At 47.8% G+C, this 20,429-nt stretch overlaps 1 protein-coding gene across 1 annotated transcript in view; it reads left to right on the top strand.

Moving 5' to 3' along the window:
• Positions 1-20,429, top strand: part of AMPH (amphiphysin) — a 240,897-nt gene that overhangs the window by 212,790 nt on the left and 7,678 nt on the right. Inside the window, exons 18-19 of the mRNA XM_039223853.1 lie at positions 16,720-16,905; positions 19,638-19,829. Coding sequence (XP_039079784.1) covers positions 16,720-16,905; positions 19,638-19,829 — 378 coding nt within the window. The remainder of the gene's footprint in view (positions 1-16,719; positions 16,906-19,637; positions 19,830-20,429) is intronic.

Raw genomic sequence — 20,429 nt, 5'->3', positions numbered from 1 at the left:
CCTTGAATCTATAAAGATTCCTATGTGTACAACCATTTCCTCAAAATCACATTTGGTGTTGGCTCTTAAAATAAGAGGGGCCTTGAGGGTGGCCTTGGTGCAAGGGTGGGGACCCTTTGTCTGCTTAGAAACCTGCTCCCACCCTGCTCCACACAACCGTACAACACTGCGTGACACACAGGGATGAGCTCTCTAAGCACCATGTTGAATTGGAGCGTGTAGCACTCATGAAAGTGTAGAATAACACCGAGGAAAATTTAATTCAGAATACTCCTGGAGAGTGAAAAATAGCTTATGTACGAAATGTAGTTAAAATGTCTCCCCAGAATCTCAATCAGGTTACCATTTACTACAGTCTTTACAGAGTCTGTACAAAGACAAAAACCAGTCTCCCTCTTCCCCAGAATAACATTGCCTAGATTAGATACCTAGAGGAATTAAAGTTATATTTCTTCCTATCATTTGTTGTTGCTATTTTACTGGGCAGAGGGGAGGTCATTGGTCAAATCTATGGTTTATTAATAGAGTAGAAAAATAAACATAGTGTAAGATAGTGATGGGAAGTACAGAGTAAGAACGACTCAAGCAAAAGGATTTTCCATTTAAAGATACAGAGTTGGACAGAGTCCTATAGGGAAAACAAGAACCAAACCGCCCTCTGCTAGGTTGAGTCGCTGTTGGAAGTGCTGTTATGTGGACTTTAGATTGGAGAGCACTGAGGCTCCGGCTCCGGGCTCCAGTGTCCGGGTTTTCTCCCAGTTTCACCAGTGATCTCCATAACTCAATGCAGATGCCTCCCCCAACCCAATGACTCATTGGGTGTCAGATTTCACTCTGTCCTGCCAGCTTCCCTTTAAGATTATTTAAATAAAGGACCAAATAAACAAACGCACCATTGGTTTTTGTTTTACCACTGTTCTAATCAGAAAGAGAATTGATTTTCAAAAGACTACAGATGCTACCAGGGAGTTTGATATTGATGAGGTTCCGATGGTGATTTAGAAATTGCTTCAGTTCCAAAAAGTTCTCCTCAAATTTCTGTTTTGAATAGCAGCACAGACTTCATCTTCACCAGTGCTTTGAAACCACATGGATTCCATGCCCCGGTGTAAGGCTTGATGCCAAAATATCCATGGTTTTGAGCAAGGCTGATGTCCTGGCATAGATGGAAGGTGGGAAATAGACAAGCTTATGTGTTAACATATCAGCTGGAACGTCGATCATCCTGGCCATGTACCTGTTACACCTATCCTTATTTTAACAGACTTTCAGAAGTAGTTTCTGGTTTTGTTCTTGTTTTCGGAGTTCAAATTCAGGGGTGCCTGGGTGGCTTAGTTGGTTAGGCGTCCAACTCTTAATTTCAGCTCAAGTCATGATCTCATAGTTTGTGGGATCAAGCCCCGTGTTGGGCTCTGCGTTGACAGCACGAAGCCTGCTTGGGCTTCTCTCCCTCTCTTTCTCTCTCTCTCTTTGCCCCTTCCCTGCTTTTGCTCTCTCTCTCTCTCAAAAAAAGCAAAAGACAAAAAAGAAAAACAAAAAACAACAAAAAAACCCAAACCAGAATCAAAATTCATTGGTTTTTCCAATGAACAATATTAATAGCTATGAATTATGAAGTAGTTCCTATATCAGACCTCCTTTAAAGATTTATAATCTTTTTTAACTAAGGTTGATTTAAAAAATATTTGACACACCATGTGGTAGAAGCATCAGCCATCACTAAAACTAGCTTCCCGCATGTTGGGTAAGGAGATAATTGGACAGAATTCCTCTTTCTGAGAGCACTTGTCTCCTAAAGCTTCTAATTGAACTTTAGAGAACAAAAAACAATTTGGATTCCTTGTGAAATATAAGGCAAGTTGGAGAGTCGTATGAAGAATTTGGGCACCTGCTGAGACACAGAGGTTATGTGGGAACCGCGGGTATAGCCCACTTGTGAAGCCACCCTCTATGAGGAGAAAAATTCCAGTAGCTCATTTCCCTATCTTCCTACCGTCTGAAAAATGATGATTCAAGACGGCAACTTACAGCAGTTCATTTGCCTAATACTCATCACAGGTGGCTCCTGCCTCCGTGTTGTAAATTGACATGGCTGGATCAAGTCCATTCTTCTCCATGTTCTCCCTTGTACTTAAGGAAACACCAGCCTATAGAATGTAGGTTTGCCCTCTAATGTGGATTTACAGCTTCTTTCTTCTGGTCCTAATAATCTAAGATAATGACCGGGTTATTTTTTTCCAAAGAAAGTTCTCCTTTGCTACATGTGTGATATTTATTGTAAAGACACAAAGAATTCACCGTATGTCCTGAGCATTAATTAATAGGTTGGTGACGGCTGTCATCAGTCAGGAGTGGGTTGACATGACCTTTTGAGGTCCTCTTTTTTGCTGCCAAAATGTCACCACACAGTTATTATATTGAGTCTTGACAATGCATCTCATATGAGGTGAAGGTTGTGGTGGTTTTGTTAAAAAAAAAAAAGAAGAAGAGGCAACTGTAATTTCAAAACTAGGAAATTTTAACAGTGCTTCACAAAGAAACCTGGGGCTTTCAAGAGAAGTAATTATTATAGTTTTGTTTGTTGTTTTATTCCCCTCATAGCTAATGTTTTTAGTTTTTCCCTACAATGCTACATTACTCCTGTATATCTGCAGGATGCATTTTATTTTAATTAAGTTTTTAATGTTTATTTATTGTAGAGAGAGCGCGACAGAGTGTGAGTGGGGGAAGGGTATAAAGAAAGGGACACGGAATCCAAAGCAGGCTCCATGCTGTGAGCTGTCAGCACAGAGCCCGACATGGGGCTCAAACCCACGAACCACGAGATCATGACCTGATCCAAAGTCCGACGCTTAACCGACCAAGCCCCCCAGCGCCCCCTGCAGGTTGCATTTTAAAAGCCAACACTTGTTTCTTGTCCAAATGTTCCCATGTTATATGAGTAATGGAAATCCTCTTTAGGAAAATAAATGATCAGTATTTGCTTCAGATACAAATCAGAGAATTAGGTTAAGAATCAGATAAAGATTTTGACCCTCGTGTATTCCATTTTCTTGTTAGAAAGTCACTTCCTACTGTTTCAAAAATTTCTGTCAACTCCTGTATTTTGTTCTAATGATGTGAACTGGACCAATACCTTTTTTTTGGCTTATTATTTTTAAAGAAATACACTGCAATTAAATTTAGGGTTACCATCATTCCTAAAACGGAAATGAGGAGAAGATCAAAATAAAGATGTTTTTAGACTTGGTGGAGAAACCTGGAAGGTGAAGCACCGACCCATTATCCTTGGGGCTCCTTTTGTTCTTGCGGCATTTTGTTTTCTGAAGATGTCATTGGACCTCAAGTTGACTTGTCAAGACCAATTTAAGCCACCAAAGGAAAAAATATATATATAACTTCATCTTGCTAGGAAGATTTCTGTCTGCTTGAATAGAAGGCATGTGGCTGTGTCTTCCTTCATTCAGTTGACAAATATATTGGAGTCCTCTCTGGATGTCAGGCTCGATTCTAGATCTGGTGCACATAGCAATGCAGTGAATAGACACGGGTCCTGCCATCCGAGTTCATGCAGACTGATGGTGGAGGAGGCCAAGACTACACTGCGCTCGAGGTTTCTGCTGTGGTGGTCACATGGGTGGGAGACCGCATTTGAGGCTTCTCCTTGTGCAGAGTAAACCTGAGAGCCGGGGGCTTCCACCCTGCCTTCCACTCTCTCCTTCTCTCTCTATGTGTGTGTGTCCCTTTTTACCTTTCTCAGAAAAAACATCTCAGAAGTGGTTATTTTCTCTGAGTCTGACTGCGTCCCCACTAACAGGTAGTTACATTTTCAGCGCCCCTCCGGCCAGGCAGATGGCTCTGTTGTTACTGTTGTTGCTGTTCCAAGGCACCCAGTACAGAGGGGTGTGTTTATATTACACTGCCAGTCGGTCCTGAGTCATTGACTTGATTGGTTGACCCTCGGATCTAGGGGTCCTGAAAGAGACTGTAGCCAGAGATCTTAAAACACAAATATTAGATGGTCCTTTTCTTCCTCTTTGGTTCCATTCAGATAATTTAGTTTTAGGTTTTTTTGAGAGAGAAGGAGGGAGAGAGCACACATGCCTGCGCGTGGGAGGGGCAGCAGAGGGTGTGGGGGGGAGAAAGCATCTTAAACAGCTCCACGCCCATCGCAGAGCCCAACGTGGGGCTCAATCTCACAACCATGGAATCATGACCTGAGCTGAAATCAAGAGTTGGACACAACTGACAGAGCCATCCAGGTGCCCCCAGAGAATCCAGTTTTTACATTTAGGAAAAGCAAGCTGCTTATTGTGATCAAATGTACTTCTATCTTTCTTATTCTGCAGCGTAGTAGCTCTGTGACCTCTGAGCCCCCATCACCTCAAATGCAAAATGGGTTAATAATAAATCCCTTCAGATTTTCCTGTGAGGGCTTAGAAATAATGTAAGTCACTAGCTCAGCAACTGGCACATAGAAGTTCTTCAGTCAGTGATTTTTTGACGGTATGATTATTGCCATCATCATCATGAAAAGTGGTTTCCCCCAAGACCAGCAGAAGTAGGTGAAATCTATACTTTGGGAAGAAGAAGGCAACGGATGTAGAAGATAGAAACCCCTTTTCAGTGTTGGCCTGATGTCAATCTCATGCAGGTCTCCCTCGGCACACATTTCCTCCTGGTTCCTAAAGTTGTGTCCCATCAAAATTCTTTGTCCTGTCTAACTAAGAAGACTTTCAGACCAGGTCCATTGGTAGGGACCACCTTCATTGCCAGGGAGATCGGGTTAATCAGAGAACTCACACTGTCCCCTCAGCTACACCCTCCTTTAGGTGCTTGAAGAAGGAGAAAAAGGCAGGTGAGCTCCAGAGATTTACACAAAGTTGATACAAGTGGCTGGGCCTAGATCTTTCTCTCTACCATTGTACCAAGTCACTAAAGGCAAGGTAACAAGATGGCAGACAGCTCCCACACCTCACACCTCACAGAGCAGGCTGACCTGAGCTTGTCGGTTTCCATCTCTGGAAACTGGAGGCATGGCTGTTCCGGCATGAGGCTGACATGAAGTGTTCATTAGCCACCTGTCAGCTGTTAAGCAGCCCCAGGCCATCGGTCTTTCCCGCTTTCTGGGGTGTAATATTCCAAATCCCCTTCTTGAACAAGTGTTGGTGAGGGTTGTGTAAAATTATTGTTGGTCCTGAATGTCGTTCTACTCAGAGGTGAGTATCAGGATTTGGATTGGTCTGCCACTGTTGAGCTATTTTAGATGATGGATGCCTAGTGATTTTCTAAGTGTTTCTTTTGACATGTGCTTTTTTAAAAAATTAAGGTGAAATTTGAATAACATGAATCAGTTTAAAGTGGACAATTCAGTGGCTTTCGTACGTTCATAAGATTGCATCACTGTTAACCTCTGTCTCATTCCAAAACCTCCTACTGATTAAGCAGTTCCTCAAGCCCTGCCCCCAGCCCCTGGTAACTGCCAATCTGCTTTCTGGCTCCCTGGATTTACCTACTCCAGATACTTCGTATAAGTAGAATCATACAGTGAGTAACGTTTTGTGTCTGTATCCGTGTACACTTTTTGTCATGTAGGAACTCTGGCGCTCTGGCTTGATGTTTTTAACATGTCTGGTTGTAATGAAATGGGATAAAAAAAAAAAAAAAACTCCCTTATGCTCTCAGTGTATACTGGCCAATTTACAAGCCCATGTGGGAACCAGCCCTGGCCATTAACACCGTTGGCTAGCCTGTGTAAGACCAGACCATTCAAATGTTAAAAAGACAACTCTGGGGGCTCCTGGGTGGCTCAGTTGGTTAAGCGTCCAACTCAGTTTTGGCTCAGGTCATGATCTCACGGTTTGTGGGTTCGAGCCCCATATCCGGCTCTCTGCTGTCCGTGCAGAGCCTGCTTGGGATTCTCTGTCTCCCTCTCTCTCTCTGACCCTTCCCCACTCGCTCATGCTCAAAAATAAGTAAACATTAAAAAAAAAAAAAAGACAATTCTGCTTAGGCAGTAATAACTAACCCCCCCCCCCCCCCCCCTGCTCAAAAATAAGTAAACATTAAAAAAAAAAAAAAGACAATTCTGCTTAGGCAGTAATAACTACCCCCCCCCCCCCCCCCCCCCCCCCCCCCCCCGCAACACACACACACATCAATTCCAGTCACTCCCCATGGATCAGAGTCTTGGAGATGGATTCCATTGGCCCAGCCTTCTCGCTCCACAAGTGAGCATGCTGAGATTTATGAAGTCCACAGATAACGTGGACCTGAACTTCCAGACCAGCGTGTGTTACTGTTCTGTATCCACTTCTCGCCCTTTCTTGGTGGCCTGTCCTCTCAACTCCCCCAGGGTAGAAAGGCCCTTTACACGGACCACTCCTCATGAGCGGGCGTGATTAGGAACCATGTGTATGATCCGTAAAAACTGCTTCAGGGAGCATAGAGAAATTATCTCTGACAGACTGCCTTCTGTTCCCACAAGTCTCAAGTGGCTCAGATGCTTTCTTTGAGAATGACTTTGTGTGGCCTGAAGTGACAGGCAGTCTGACCAGAACATCAAGGCAGTAAGGTTAGTGTAAACAGGGGCCATGTTGTAATAGCAGATATCACTGGGTGCTAATATTTGACCTGCATTATCTCAAAGTAGCTCCAGGAAATAGGCTTTACCTCAATATCATTATCCCTTTTTACAGATTAAGGAAACTGAGACACAGAGTTTAAGTGGTTTAACCAAACTGACACATCCAGAAAGCAGTAACATGAAATTCAAATCCTGGCATGTTAATCCATGTATAGCCGTCTCCTAACTCCACCAGGTGCTATATTTTTAAAAAGAGCATTTCTTTATAAAGGTACATTCATAGGGATGCCTGGGTGGCTCAGTCGGTTAAGCATCTGACTCTTGATTTTTCATGGTTCATGGGTTCAAGCCCTGCATCAGGCTCTATGCTTGACAGTGTGGAGGCTGCTTTGGATTCTCTGTCTCTGCCCCTCCCTTGCGTGCTCTCTCTCTCTCTCTTTTAAATAAAATAAACTTAAAATAATGGAAAAAACGTTTCAAAAGTTAAAAAAAAAAGTACAATTGTAGACAGATTTGACACCACACCTACCTAAAGCCATCAGGGGCACAGCTAGGCTGAAATCTCCCCGTGGTGACTGCAGCACATCCTACTGCTAATGCTCAGACTCAGCGCAAGTTCCTGGTGTGTAGCTGAGGGGTCAAGATGAAAGCAGAAATGCTTGTGCAGCCTTAGCCTTGAGCTTCTTGGAAGGAACATGCGTCTAATCCCCCACTTTTTAAAAAATTTAGTCTAATTTTTATTTTAGAAGGAGCAGGGAGGGGCAGAGGGAAAGAGAGAGAATTTTAAGCAGGCTCCATGTTCGGCGAGGAGCCCGACAAAGGGCTCAATCCCACGACCCTGAGATCCTGGCCTGAGCTGAAATCTAGAGTCAGATGCTCAATCAACTGAGCCACCCAGGCCCCCCTAACCCCCTACTTTGGATGTAAAGTGAATGTTTTATGTATCCTTCAAAGATAGATCAGGTGGCCAGGCAAGGTCAACTGTTTCTTGTTCTCTAAAGGTATTTTCCTTAAACAGCCTCTTAAACGACATGCAAGCTGTCCTTTGCAGCCACCTTGGAAACTGGCACTTGCTCATGTCCCCATCTCTGAGAGCGCAAGGTGCACCCTAATCACCTTTGCTTCGAAAGATAAATCCACCTCTCCTAGGTAATTCTCATATAGACTTTGCAAATTAATCTCTAATTAAAACTTCAGTGTCCGAGGGGTGAGTGGCGGAGGGCGGGGCCGGGCAACATAAAAGGAAAAGCAAAAACTTCAGTGTCCGAACATGCATCATTATTAGATACTCTGCCATGACCCGAAAGGCCGAACCAACCAAAAATTCATTAACTTTGGCATCTCTGCAGAAGATCTTAAGTTTTCAAGTGTGGAGCTAAATCTTGTGGACGTTGCCATGGTGACCCTGCCGCCGGCGGCTGAGTCGCGCTGGGACCCAGTTGCTGGCGGTTGATGATGGGACTGCAGGCACTACTGAGAGAGTGGGTTGAAAAAAGATGATTGAGATGCAGGTCAAGGGGAAGAAAACCACTAAGTTCCTTTATTAGGAAGGGACGCGCATAGATCTATCAAATGGAGTTTGTAATAACACCGGGTGCCCCGTTGGGAAGGAACACCCTGGGGTGTTCTGTGGTAGAGCTCACGTCTGCAGTCCTGCGGAAGGGAAATGGGAGACCTGGGCTGTTTTAAACAGAGTTTGCATGAAGAGTGCCAGCCTCCAGCCTGGGTCTCCGCACAGGAGTCTCTGAGGCTAGAATGACGCTAGCTGCCTCTTAGACTTTTCTTTAAGATGCCTCCGGAGGGAAATCCTGTCTTTAGACACAAGTGTTTGGATCTTCAGACAAGCCGAGGGCTCAGGTTGGATCCAGTTTAAGGGATGGGCAGGAATAAGCAAGGGTGGTCTATGACCAGGATTCGCTCTAAGATATTTATCTCCCTTTGTGACTTCCTAGAGGGACTCAGGGGCTCACTCCACCTCCCATGCTGATTACTGGAGGAATCGCAAGTGAAACTTGGACCTCCAGTCGTCTCCCAGTGGTGCCCGCGTTCCATCCTGTTCTCACCTGTAAAATGATGAGCCCCAGGGTCCTTCCGGCTTTGGGATCCTACTCGTCTCTAACACGTGAACACATGAATGTCCAAGTGCCGAATTTCTTAGTTTTCTCCATTTGGACTCTGTAGTGCAGAGGGTAAAGCCAAGAGATGTGATTTCCCATTACATACATATCTTTCTAAACAATGTATCTTGAAGGCGATCGGCAAAACTAGTGTTAGGGAAGTTCTGCCCAACCAAGCATTTCCTGTTACCTTTTTGTCCGATAAGTAGCTCTTCATTAAGAGGGATTTTATGAGAGGTTTGCTTAGGTGCCTCCTAAATAGTGCATGGGTGTGAATAAAGATTTTATTTATAATCTACAAATCTCATTATAAAGAATGGCATCCATCCTTTTATGAAAATACACTCACATTCTTCACCAAGCATCACTTGCTTAGAGTGGTCCGTAGGAAGCAGCAAATCCGTGGCGTCACTCCACATCTCGGGATCGCTCTGGAACACTGATTAGAAGGTGTGTTGTCTTCTAGGATATGGGATGGTGTGACAAAACACAGAATGTAGACTTAGACAAACTCTGTCACTGCTAGTTTACTGACAGGGTGAGTTACTTTATCTTTATTCGTTGACTTGTGTAGAAAATGGGAAGGATATCCAGTTAGGATGTTGGGCACCTAAATGTGCAGTAAATGTGAAACACCAGAGGTAATGCCTAGAAAACTCTAGAGTCACAATAAAGGTCAGTTTCCCCCCGGAGGCAATGGGATGTGCATATGTTGAAACTGTCAAGCAAAAGCCTGCCTGGGACCAGAATTCTTACTCTCCGTGCTTGGGGTAAATTGGTAAGCCTAGAATTCAGTGATCTTTTGGGCCTAGAGCCTCTTCCAAGAAGGAGTATCCAGAAGATGGCTGCTCTCTGACTCCTAGTATAAAATGTCCTTTTGGGGCGCCTGGGTGGCTTAGTCGGTTAAGCGTCCGACTTTCGCTTAGGTCATGATCTCGCGGTTCGTGGGTTCGAGCCCCGCGTCGGGCTCTGTGCTGACTGCCAGCTCAGAGCCTGGAGCCTCTTTCGGTCTGTGACTCCCTTTCTCTCTGACCCTCCCCTGCTCACGCTGTCTCTCTCCTAGAAATAAATAAAACATAAAAAAAAAAAAAATTAAAATGTCCTTTAGCCAAATTAACAACATACAGTACATGTCTTACATTATTTAGCTACCATTTGTGTCACTTACCCCAGGAGTATTTTAATGAAAGTGAAATGCATCCCAGGAACATATAATGGAAAATTAAATGGGACCCAGGAAAACATTTTTAAAAATCACAGGAAAATTAAAACATCTTCACTTGTACCAGGGTTGGTTTTTGTTTTTCATTTTAATGCTCTTTACACTTAAATATACAAAGAAAGTCAACATATCGGTGGTACTGTATTCTAGAAGTATTAGCCAAGCCCAGAGGAGTTCGCAGAAATCAAGGCTTAAACAGATTCTTACAGTATGATGATGAAGCATGGCATGAATGAGTTAGTGATAGTTTCATTCATCCACTCTGGGTAGACGGCAGCTGGCATCTAGCCCCACCCCCTCCACGGGGGTGGGAGCATCTTTCCAAAGCACCCAGGTCATCCTGGGTCCATTGCTTCTCTCACAGCAGTTCATCCTTCGACACACATGTAGGGGCATTCATGACAGATGCTCGTGTGTAGATGCTTGATGCACCCTTCCTCAGCTCCTGTTCTGGAAAGAACATCTAAAGTCCCCAGATGGGGAGTAAAAGGACCCAAGAAGATGGTCCTGTGTCTACTGATCAGGCCTAGAGAGATCTCCCCTAATTTTAAATAACGAAACAAATCAACACATTTTTAAAATGGCAGAGAGCCTGTAGAGAGAGCAACCCAAAAGAAGGAGAGTATTGCGTTGTGGATACAGAGTTTAAATTTTCTTTAGAGAACAAAATAAAGTCACCAAAAATTTTTGTCCGCAAATTCCAAGGTGTCCTTCCTTATGTGAAACAAAAAATGAGTGAGGTGGTGAAGAGGTAACCACATTGAAATAAAAAGGGAATTGTTTATGAGGCAGATGGTGTAAGAAACCATTTTGGGGGGGGGGGGAAATGTAATATTAGAATTAAAATTTGCAGAAGTGGTGAAGACCGGAAGCCACAACATAGAGAATGGATTTTGTGAAAGGGCAGATAGACAGATAGGAGGAGCTCTCCCAACACAAAGAGGAAAATCAGAAGCAAAGGGGATAGATGTGGGGGTCAAAGACTGAGGAAAGGACTTGCAGATAATTACTGTCCACCTTAAAGAAGGGAATAGACACTGAAGCGCCTGGGTGGCTCAGTCAGTTGAGTGTCCTACTTCAGTCATGATCTCACGGTTCGTGAGTTCAAGCCCTGCGTCGAACTCTGTGCTGACAGCTCAGAGCCTGGAGCTGCTTCAGATTCTGTGTCTCCCTCTCCCTCTCTCTGCCTCTCCCTTGCTCATGCTCTGTCTGTCTGTCTGTCTGTCTCTCTCTCTCAAAAATAAACATCAAAAAGAAAAAGAAAAAACAATAAAGTACAAATTATATAGCCACTGATACAATTTTCCTAAGAGGGATGATCTGTGTGTTATAAAATAGATAGTAAAGCCCCTCTAAGCACAGAAAATAACTAAAAATCCATACATGAAAATGTTATTTCTTTGATTATTTTTAAACCCATGGTATCCATTATTTTTTTAAACAGGGAAATGCCTATTTTCAGTTAAAAATACTGAGCCAATACGTACGTGTGGAATTTCTTTCTAGGGCAGTCCCCACGCAGACCACTTTCTGTCTTGTCAGTCATTGCTCAGAGCTAACATCGCCAAGAACACAAACAATGAGTAAATAAAATAAATAAGCCACACAAGGCGACCCAGTCTCGTGTGGCCCATGACTACTCTTGTCTGGAGCCTGGGCCCTGTCGCCCTGCTCTCCGGGCACCATCTCCTGGGGGGCTTGGCTGTTTGCCATCACCCTGTTGTGTCTCCCTGCTGTTGCACTGGATTCATTGCACTCACTTCCGGGCGCTGTGTGGACAGGTGTTTGGAAGGGCTTTGGCGAGAATGTCAGGACCAAAATGCTTTCCATCAAGGAGACTGTTGAGGCGGAAGGTCCAGCCGTAAGATCTGTGTGGTGCGGTAGAGTGAGAGCCCTTGCTGGTCCTTGTGCCGTCCGTGACGCACGTGCAGATTGCCAGGAGTCGGGGTGCCCGCGTGTCAGTGGGCCTTGGGGGTGCAGTCAACATGTGGCGGAGGCAGGGAGAACTTATCCATACCTTTTCGCATTAGCCCTTTCCCACCGTAAATCTCTGTGGCCAGCAGATAGTACAGGTTTTCTTTAATGATTATTTATTTTTGAGAGAGAGAGTGTGAGCAGGGGAGGGGCAGAGAGAGAGGGAGACACAGAATCTGAAGCAGCTCCAGGCTCTGAGATGTCTGCACAGAGCCCTTGAGAGAGAGAGGGAGAGAGAGAGAGACACACACAGCGTTGAGCAGGGGAGGGTCAGAGAGAGAGGGAGACGCAGAATCTGAAACAGGCCCCAGGCTCTGAGCTGTCAGCACAGAGCCCAACGCGGGGCTCGAACCCATGAGCTGTGAGATCATGACCTGAGCTGAAGTTGGATGTTTAACTGACTGAGCCACCCAGCCGCCCCACAGACAGTACGGTTTTGGTAGAAGTTAAGATTATAGTAGTGTTTCCCTTAACATTTGGAGGGACAGGAAAAATTTAACATTGACTATCATAGGCTTGAAATACTTTCACTAGTTTCAGTCCTCAGGTCTCCCTGATGACACTTAAACAAACACACGACAGATGGTCGTTAATCATGGTACTTCATAGTGGGTGTAACGTCTCCAGTAGCAAGCAGAGTCCAGAAAATGTTTCCCATTTCTGAATCTACAAATAGCTAACAAATTGGAACCCATAAAATGATAACAAAAAGAGGGATAACCCTGTCACTGAAAATCACTTTTTAAAATCTGTCTTTGATTTTACCTGGAGCTCACACCTCATCTTAACGAATGGAGTCCTGTTTCCCGTTGTATATTTATGTTGCTCTGTTATTACAGTCAGCAAGTCTGCACTGGAGATATTTTGGTAAGAGCAGGAAATGGGGAACAGATTCCAGACATAAAGGGAGGATTGGGCGTTCTTGATTTTCAGAGCAATTCTAGAGACAGAAAGATAGGAGGGAAGACAGGTAGCAGACAGTCCTTCTCTGTTTCCGAAATATTCTTACGGTCTGTAAAATCTAAGTGTTATATTTAGCTAGAAAAATAGGAATTCCTTGCTAATGGACTCAGAGAAGAATGGAGCACGTTAAGGTCCTCCCCTGTCCAAGTAGGTCATTTAGAATGGTCCGCTTTTCCTCTCTGTAGTCAGAGTGCCTGTTTCCTTGGCACCTCGCCTCTGCTGACATTGTTAGTTTCAGTCTCTTGGTGATTTGTGTTGGCTGTCGTTCTTCCAGCCCTTTTCGTGTCTGTGACAGAGATCAGGTCAGTTGCCGGCAGGTGGAAAGTTGCCGGCAGGTGGAAACTGGGGTATTTGCTCCTTTGAGGTCAGCAAACATCGGAGCCTGGACAGACCGAGCCCTTGGGCTCCACCTGCTGGTGGCTGGCATCACAGCAGCCACGCTGTCGAGGTCTAAATCACATCCAGCCGGGGACGCCTGTTTCAATTACTCGGGAAAGGCAAGGTGATAACGTATTGCCAGGTATATCTTGGAAAGTAAGATCTGATACGATCAAATTGATAGCTATTCAGAGCACTTGAGATAAATCAGGGACTCCTCATTAACATTCTTTTTTTTGTATGGAGAGAGTGAGGTTATTTTTGGCAACACCATTAATACTTCACAGAAATATATTCTCTTCTGCACATATATCCGTTCAGTTGAGAGTAAAATCCAGTCACTAATGGTATGTGCTTGGCGCATGTATGTATGGAAAGATTTGTGCATAATCATTTGGAGGAGTAGCCTGTTAGACAACATAATGGTTGTGTTTTGATCTGTAACTGTGTGTGTGTGTGTGTGTGTGTGTGTGTGTGTGGTATATACTGCTCTGTTTGCCCATACCATCTGCGTAATATACAGTCCATCTGGTTTGATGCCATTGAAAACCAGGGAGATATTCACTCCATAGGTGTGATTTTTCAGGCAGATGGAAAGCATAAGTAACTCAGAATTATGATAACACAACACGCTTTCTACATTTGAGCCTGAAAGTCACTGTATGCACACTGGCTTTATACATAGTTTCTGATGTGGAAGAAACTTTGCTAGGCAGTCCTTAGGATCCTAGAGAAAGCCTGTTGATTTCTTCAACAGTAAAGCTATGAATAATTGTTCATTGTCCTTCTTGGAATGAAGGTACCCTGCTGATTTATGTTCTGATTATTACCCCCTTGACAACAGCAATGATACATCCATCCAAAAAACGTGTTCATTTAAAACAAAAAAAAAATGCAATTTTCTCACATTTTTAAACAAGCTTTCTATTTAGGGGAATTTTCAGTCACTCACCAGAATCTGAATCCCCACTTCAGTCATTGTTAGCCTTTAAATAAATGTGTTGCAACTCATATAAAGGATTACTTTCCTGAACCCAGTACCTTAAAGATGGGGCCAGAAAAAAAATGGTACATCAGGGTTCATGACTACATGTTGGATCGTTGCACACTTTGTGTGGAGCCAAGTTCCTATAAGAGAGGCAAGTAAATTTCTAAGAATATGAGTAATACTTGGCCATATAGCAAATAGTATAGCTGTTAGCACTGTGTTTCATCCCTAAAGTACAATGTTACGTTGTAAAAAGATGTATTCTGTGTCAGATTAGTTTTCTTTAATCTGTTTCATATAAATTGGAGTCAGAAGAAGGTTTTTGAGGTTTTTTTTTTTTTTTTTTTTTTAATGTGTTGCTCTGGGGACGCCTGGGTGGCTCACTCGGTTGAGCATCTGACTTCGGCTCAGGTCATCATCTCACAGTGTGGGTTCAAGCCCCACTTTGGGCTCTGTGCTAACAGCTCGGAGCCCGGAGCCTGCTTCGGATTCTGTGTGTGTCTCTCTCTGCCCCTTCCCTGCTCATGCTCTCTCTCTCAAAAATGAATAAACCTTAAAAAATTTTATTTTTAAATGTGCTGCTCTGACCTTAGGTCTGTGGCTTACATTCTCCACCTCCTGCTTCTGATGTCCGCTCTGCAGATACTGCCCATTTCCTCTTCTGGGCGTGACAGTGAATATCAGCAGCACTGGAACTTTCCTAACCTAACAGGACAAGCTGGGTAGAATTTATTCGATAAAGAAGAGGAACCGCTAGCGCTAATCACATCAAAAAGCAAGATCACTTTTTGAAACATGTGTGCTGGGCATATTACATAAGATCAATCGAACATTCTTCTTCCTCAGTCTTTTCTGATTTGAGCTTTGCAAGTCAGGCCTGCCAAACTGATGTTAGCATCTTCCGTGTGCTCACTAACCAATCTGCTCAAAAATAAAACTTCTGATTGCATTTTATTTAATTTTTGCAAGTTTTACATACTACCCAAAGCTCTTCTTTTGACTATGCCCAATCTTAAAAATAACTTTTTTAACCTTTATTTAATTTTGAGAGAGAGACAGAATGTGAGCAGGGGAGGAGCAGAGAGGGAGACACAGAATCCGAAGCAGGCTCCGGATTCTCTGTGCTGTCAGCACAGAGCCTGAGGAGGGGCTCAAACTCACGAACCGTGAGATCATGACCTGAGCTGAACCCCAAAATAAATTTTCACTTCTTTTCTAGTTGACGTTTCCTATTCAAGGACCTAAAATTTGATTTGATTTTTTATTATAATGCATATTTCATTTTTTAAAAAATTTTTAATGTTTTATTTATTTCTGAGAGAGAGAGAGAGACAGCCTGAGCAGGGGAGGGTCAGAGAGAGAGGGAGATACAGAACCTGAAGCAGGTTCCAGGCTCTGAGCTGGCGGTCAGCACAGAGCCCGACACAGGGCTTGAAACCACGAACCGCGAGATCATGACCTGAGGCGAAGTCAGATGCTTAACCGACTGAGCCACCCAGATGCCCCTATAATGCATATTTCATAACAAAAATTATTTTCCCTTCATTTTCAAGAAGTCTCCTTGAGAAAACTCCCCAGTATATATATCTTTTCACGAATGAATTTTAGCTTCTGGGACCTTCCCCATGAAGAATTTTTTTAAGCATTTTTATTTGTTTTTGAGAGACAGAGCATGAGCAGGGGAGGAGCAGAGAGAGAGGGAGAGACAGAATCTGAAACAGGCTCCAGGCTCTGAGCTGTCAGCACAGAGCCCGACGCGGGGCTCGAACCCACGAACCATGAGATCGTGACCTGAGCCGAAGTCGGCTGCTTCACTGACCGGGCCACCCAGGCGCCCTCCCTCCCCCCATAAAGGTTTTAGAGTTTACCTGACGTGCGGTTTTTCGAAGCTCTGACTTTGCACGGTGAGGATGCTTTTCTTAACATGGCTTTCTTCCACGACCCAGGTTTTGGGGCGAGTCCCCTTCCATTTTATGACTCGGACTCCTTCTGGGGCTTTGTCACCATCCGCTTTCAGGCAACACAAACAGAATAGCTTGGGACGGGGACCATCCACCCTTAAAAGCCCTGTCTCAGGAACGGCATTTGTCGCGTCCATTCACCTTCCATGTGCCGTAACGAAGTGCCACAGAAGCTGAGGAGTGCAGCGTCGTCGGGGTCTCAGGAACAAGAGTCATCATTTTCCGTGTTTTTTTTTAAATGCAAGTGTAGCTTCACACAAGGCTACGTCGGTTTCACGCGTACCGCGCGGTGACCGGCCGGGCCGCACAGCCCACGCCGCTCGCCCCCGCGCGCCCGCCGTCGGCGCCCACAGCGCGCGCGCCCTCCGTCCCCGCGGAGGCCGCCGCCGCCGCGCCCGGCCCGGCTTCCGTCCTCGCGGAGCTTCGGCCTCTGACGAGCCTCCGCGGAGGCGGCGCGAGCGCAAGCGCCGGGCGTGAGCCTGGCCGCGTCCGCGGACGTACAGACGCGCTGTCGGGTTCCCGCTTCGCAGGTCCTGCCCGGGACGGAGGCTGACGCGACCGCCGGAGCCTCGGCTGCCGCTGCCGCTGCCGAGGAGGCCCCCGCGGGGGAGGCGGCTCTTCCCGCCGGGGAAGGAGCAGGTGTAGACGCCGAAACCGCACAGGCCGTGGGGAGCGACGGATCTCAGCCGGAGGAGTCAGAAGCAGCCGCGCCTCAGGTGCGGGTCCCGGTGAAATGGACGTTGGGGGGCGGGGGGGGGGGGGCGCCAGTCGAGCTGCTGTTTCCTGGTGGGTCGGGATCACCCCTTCGGGTGCCGGGTAGGCCTGTGGCCATCTCGTGGTGCCTCGCTGCACAGAACGGAATTGTATCTACAGTGATATATCATCTACATAATTATATACTTTTATACCTTTTATTTTTTTTTATTTTTTTAATGTTTTTTTTTATTTATTTCTAGGAGAGAGAGAGAGACAGCGTCAGCAGGGGAGGGTCAGGGAGAGAGGGAGTCACAGACTGAAACAGGCTCCAGGCTCTGAGCTGGCAGTCAGCACAGAGCCTGACGCGGGGCTCGAACCCACGAACCGCGAGATCGTGACCTAAGCGAAAGTCGGACGCTTAACCGACTAAGCCACCCAGGCGCCCCAGTTTTATACCTTTTAAATTTAGTTTATTTTATTTATCGTTATTTCTTGTACACTTATGTGTGGAAGCCTCTCGGAAAGCATGGGCCTGGCATTCCCCTGATGTCGGCGTTGTGAGACTCGCACAGGCCCCGGTGATGGAGAAAAAGGATGAAAGATGATGAAAAAGTGAGGTGGAGGGAGGAGGGAGAGAATGTGCCAGAACAGTGGGGCTGTGGCATGGATTACGTGAGGAAATAGCTGTGCGGGGAGCGCTTAGCCCAGTGCCAGGCACCCGAGGAGAACCCAACATCGGTCGTTAAATCGTATCATTATTAGGGGTGTGTAGAGACTGTTTTTATGATCAGGGTGCCCGCAAATCCAGCATCCAGACGTGAACTTGCCCGATTAGCCCCAGGTCTTCGCCGCTTCGGAGAAGTGTGCAAGGTCGAAAATCCACATGTGCTGTGATGTGGGGCTCACAGCGAGGGCAGGCCTTCCCAGCCCCGCATCTGGTTCTTCTCGACGCCAGGAGGGAACACTGGAAAGTGGGCTCTTCGTGTTCTGCTTCCCTTTGTCCTGATTAGCTTGCCCCGGAGAACCCTCCAGGGTTGCTCAAAGCTTGAAACTAAATGACCCTTTGATCCCACGAGAAAAACAGGAAGTATTGGTACCTGGAGAAGAACCTCAAAAATGTGTTCCATTTGTTCGCGAAGGCTTCTTGTCACAACGCCAGGAGCGTTTTGTAGTCTATTGTTACCCTCGTTGGAAGCGTGGATTGTCTCCTCCAGATGGGAGAATGGAAGTGCCCACGGGGTCTGAGGGAACACAGAACTTGACGGGAAAGGCAGGAAACATTATGCCCGTGAAATTCCTCTTCTTGCTCACCTTTGGTACCAATGCCGCGGAAATCTTGGTGCTCTGGTGCTCGTCACCGCTGCCCCCCGGAGCGGAGCGTCCTCGGAGTCGCGGGTGGGACTCGGCGCCCCGCCGCCGTCACTGCAGTGTGGGCTCTGATGACAGTCCACAGGCGAAGCAGAGGCAGGTTTTCTCCAAACACAGGCCGGATCCGGGCCCGCAACGTGGCTGCAGGCTGTTCAGGAGTCCCGCGGACCCTGCGAAAGAGGCGTCACGGGGGTGAACGTGGGCGCCAGCGTTGGGGGGCGCGTGTTGGGGGGCCTGCGGCCCTCGGTTTAGGTTCTGGTCACGACCGCACAGCTAGTGGTTGTGAGCCCCGCACCGGGCTCCACGCCGACAGTGCGGACCCTGCTGGGAAGTCTCATGCCCTGCGTCTCTGGCCCTCCTCCCGCTCTCAGATTAGATAAATAAACTACCCCCCCCAACACCAGTGTTAGTGTTCAGTGGGGTGAGAGTGGACCCTGGCGAAAATGAGGCCATTCCTGGAACCCTACTAATACCCTTTCAGGATCGTCTCCCCCACCCCAACACGACCCCCTCCCTCCCTCTTCCCAGTTTCCACAGACCCCCCCCCCCCAGCAAGCTGCCTGACTGCTCAGGGGTCCAGAAATCCGTCCCGCCAAGGCCGTGCGCCTCAGGGGAGACGGAAGGGAGGCCGTGTCGGGAGGAAGGGCGTGCACGGTGTGCGCCGGCTGTGGGCCGGGTGTGCGCCGGCTGTGCGCGGGTGTGGGCCGGGTGTGCGCCGGGTGTGCGCGGGTGTGCGCCGGGTGCGGGCCGGTGTGCGCCGGGTGCGGGCCGGTGTGCGCCTGTGTGCGCCGGCTGCGGGCCGGTGAGGGCCGGGTGTGCGCCGGCTGTGCGCGGGTGTGGGCCGGGTGTGCGCCGGGTGTGCGCGGGTGTGCGCCGGGTGCGGGCCGGTGTGCGCCGGGTGCGGGCCGGTGTGCGCCTGTGTGCGCCGGCTGCGGGCCGGTGAGGGCCGGGTGTGCGCCGGCTGTGCGCGGGTGTGGGCCGGGTGTGCGCCGGGTGTGGGCCGGGTGTGCGCGGGTGTGCGCCGGGTGCGGGCCGGGTGTGCGCCGGGTGCGGGCCGGTGTGCGCCGGTGTGCTCCGGGAGTGGGCCGGTGTGCGCCTGTGTGCGCCGGCTGCGGGCCGGTGAGGGCCGGGTGTGGGCCCGTGTGCGCCGGTGTGCTCCGGGAGTGGGCCGGTGTGCGCTGGGTGTGCGCGGGTGTGGGCCGGGTGTGCGCCGGGTGCGCGCCGGGAGTGGGCCGGGTGTGCGCCGGTGTGCGCCGGTGTGCGGAGCGGCGGGCACTGGGTGAGCCGAGGAGGTGGGGAACGTGGGAGCCGCGGGGCGCGCCCGCACGGAGGCAGCGCGCAGCGGCCCCCGCCCCCGCTCGGCCGAGCGCCTCTCTTCCCGCAGGACAAGGCCATCCCGTCGGTCGTCATAGAGCCCGCCTCCAACCACGAAGGGGAGGAACGCGAAGCGGCCGACGTGGCGGAGCCCGCGGGGACCCCCAGCGCCGCCGGCGAGCCGCCCGAGGCCCCGCAGCCCGAGCCCTCCGCTCCACCGAGCCCGGCGCCTCAGGAAGCGCCCCCCGGCTTCCTCTACAAGGTCTGCTGGCCGCTGGTCCTTCCTCTGCTTTGAGGCCCTTTTGCTGGAAAGTTCGATTTCCAGATGTTGCCTTTTGCCTTTGGCAAGATGTATTCTTTGCTTGTACTGGTGGGAAGAAAGGCCCAAATGAACGAGAGAAGGGTTTTCAGTGACACCATCCGATGGCTGCGGAGAGCCTTCGTAAAGGGAAGGCCTTACCCCAAACCTGTCTGCGGTAAACACCGGGAAACGCTGGCTTACGCCGACGGCTAAAGGCACTTACCCTTAATAGGATATAGGTGGGAATTTTCAGTTCCCTAATACGATTTACGTTTCAAAATGCAGCTCTTTTTCTTTCACAAATGGTAAATTTCATTTATTTTTATTACTATTTTTTAATGTTTTATTTATTTCTGAGACAGAGAGAGACAGCGTGAGCAGGGGAGGGTCAGAGAGAGAGGGAGTCACAGAATCCGAAGCAGCTCCAGGCTCTGAGCTGTCAGCACAGGGCCCAACGCGGGGCATGAACTCACGAACTGTGAGATCATCATCTTAGCTGAAGCCACTTAACCGACTGAGCCACCCAGATGCCCCTATATTTCAGTTTAAAAAAAAAAGAAA

Source organism: Hyaena hyaena, unplaced genomic scaffold, assembly GCF_003009895.1.
Source record: "Hyaena hyaena isolate Hyena2069 unplaced genomic scaffold, ASM300989v1 scaffold_1466, whole genome shotgun sequence".
Taxonomy (NCBI): domain Eukaryota; kingdom Metazoa; phylum Chordata; class Mammalia; order Carnivora; family Hyaenidae; genus Hyaena; species Hyaena hyaena.
This window is presented reverse-complemented; position numbering and strand designations above follow the sequence as displayed.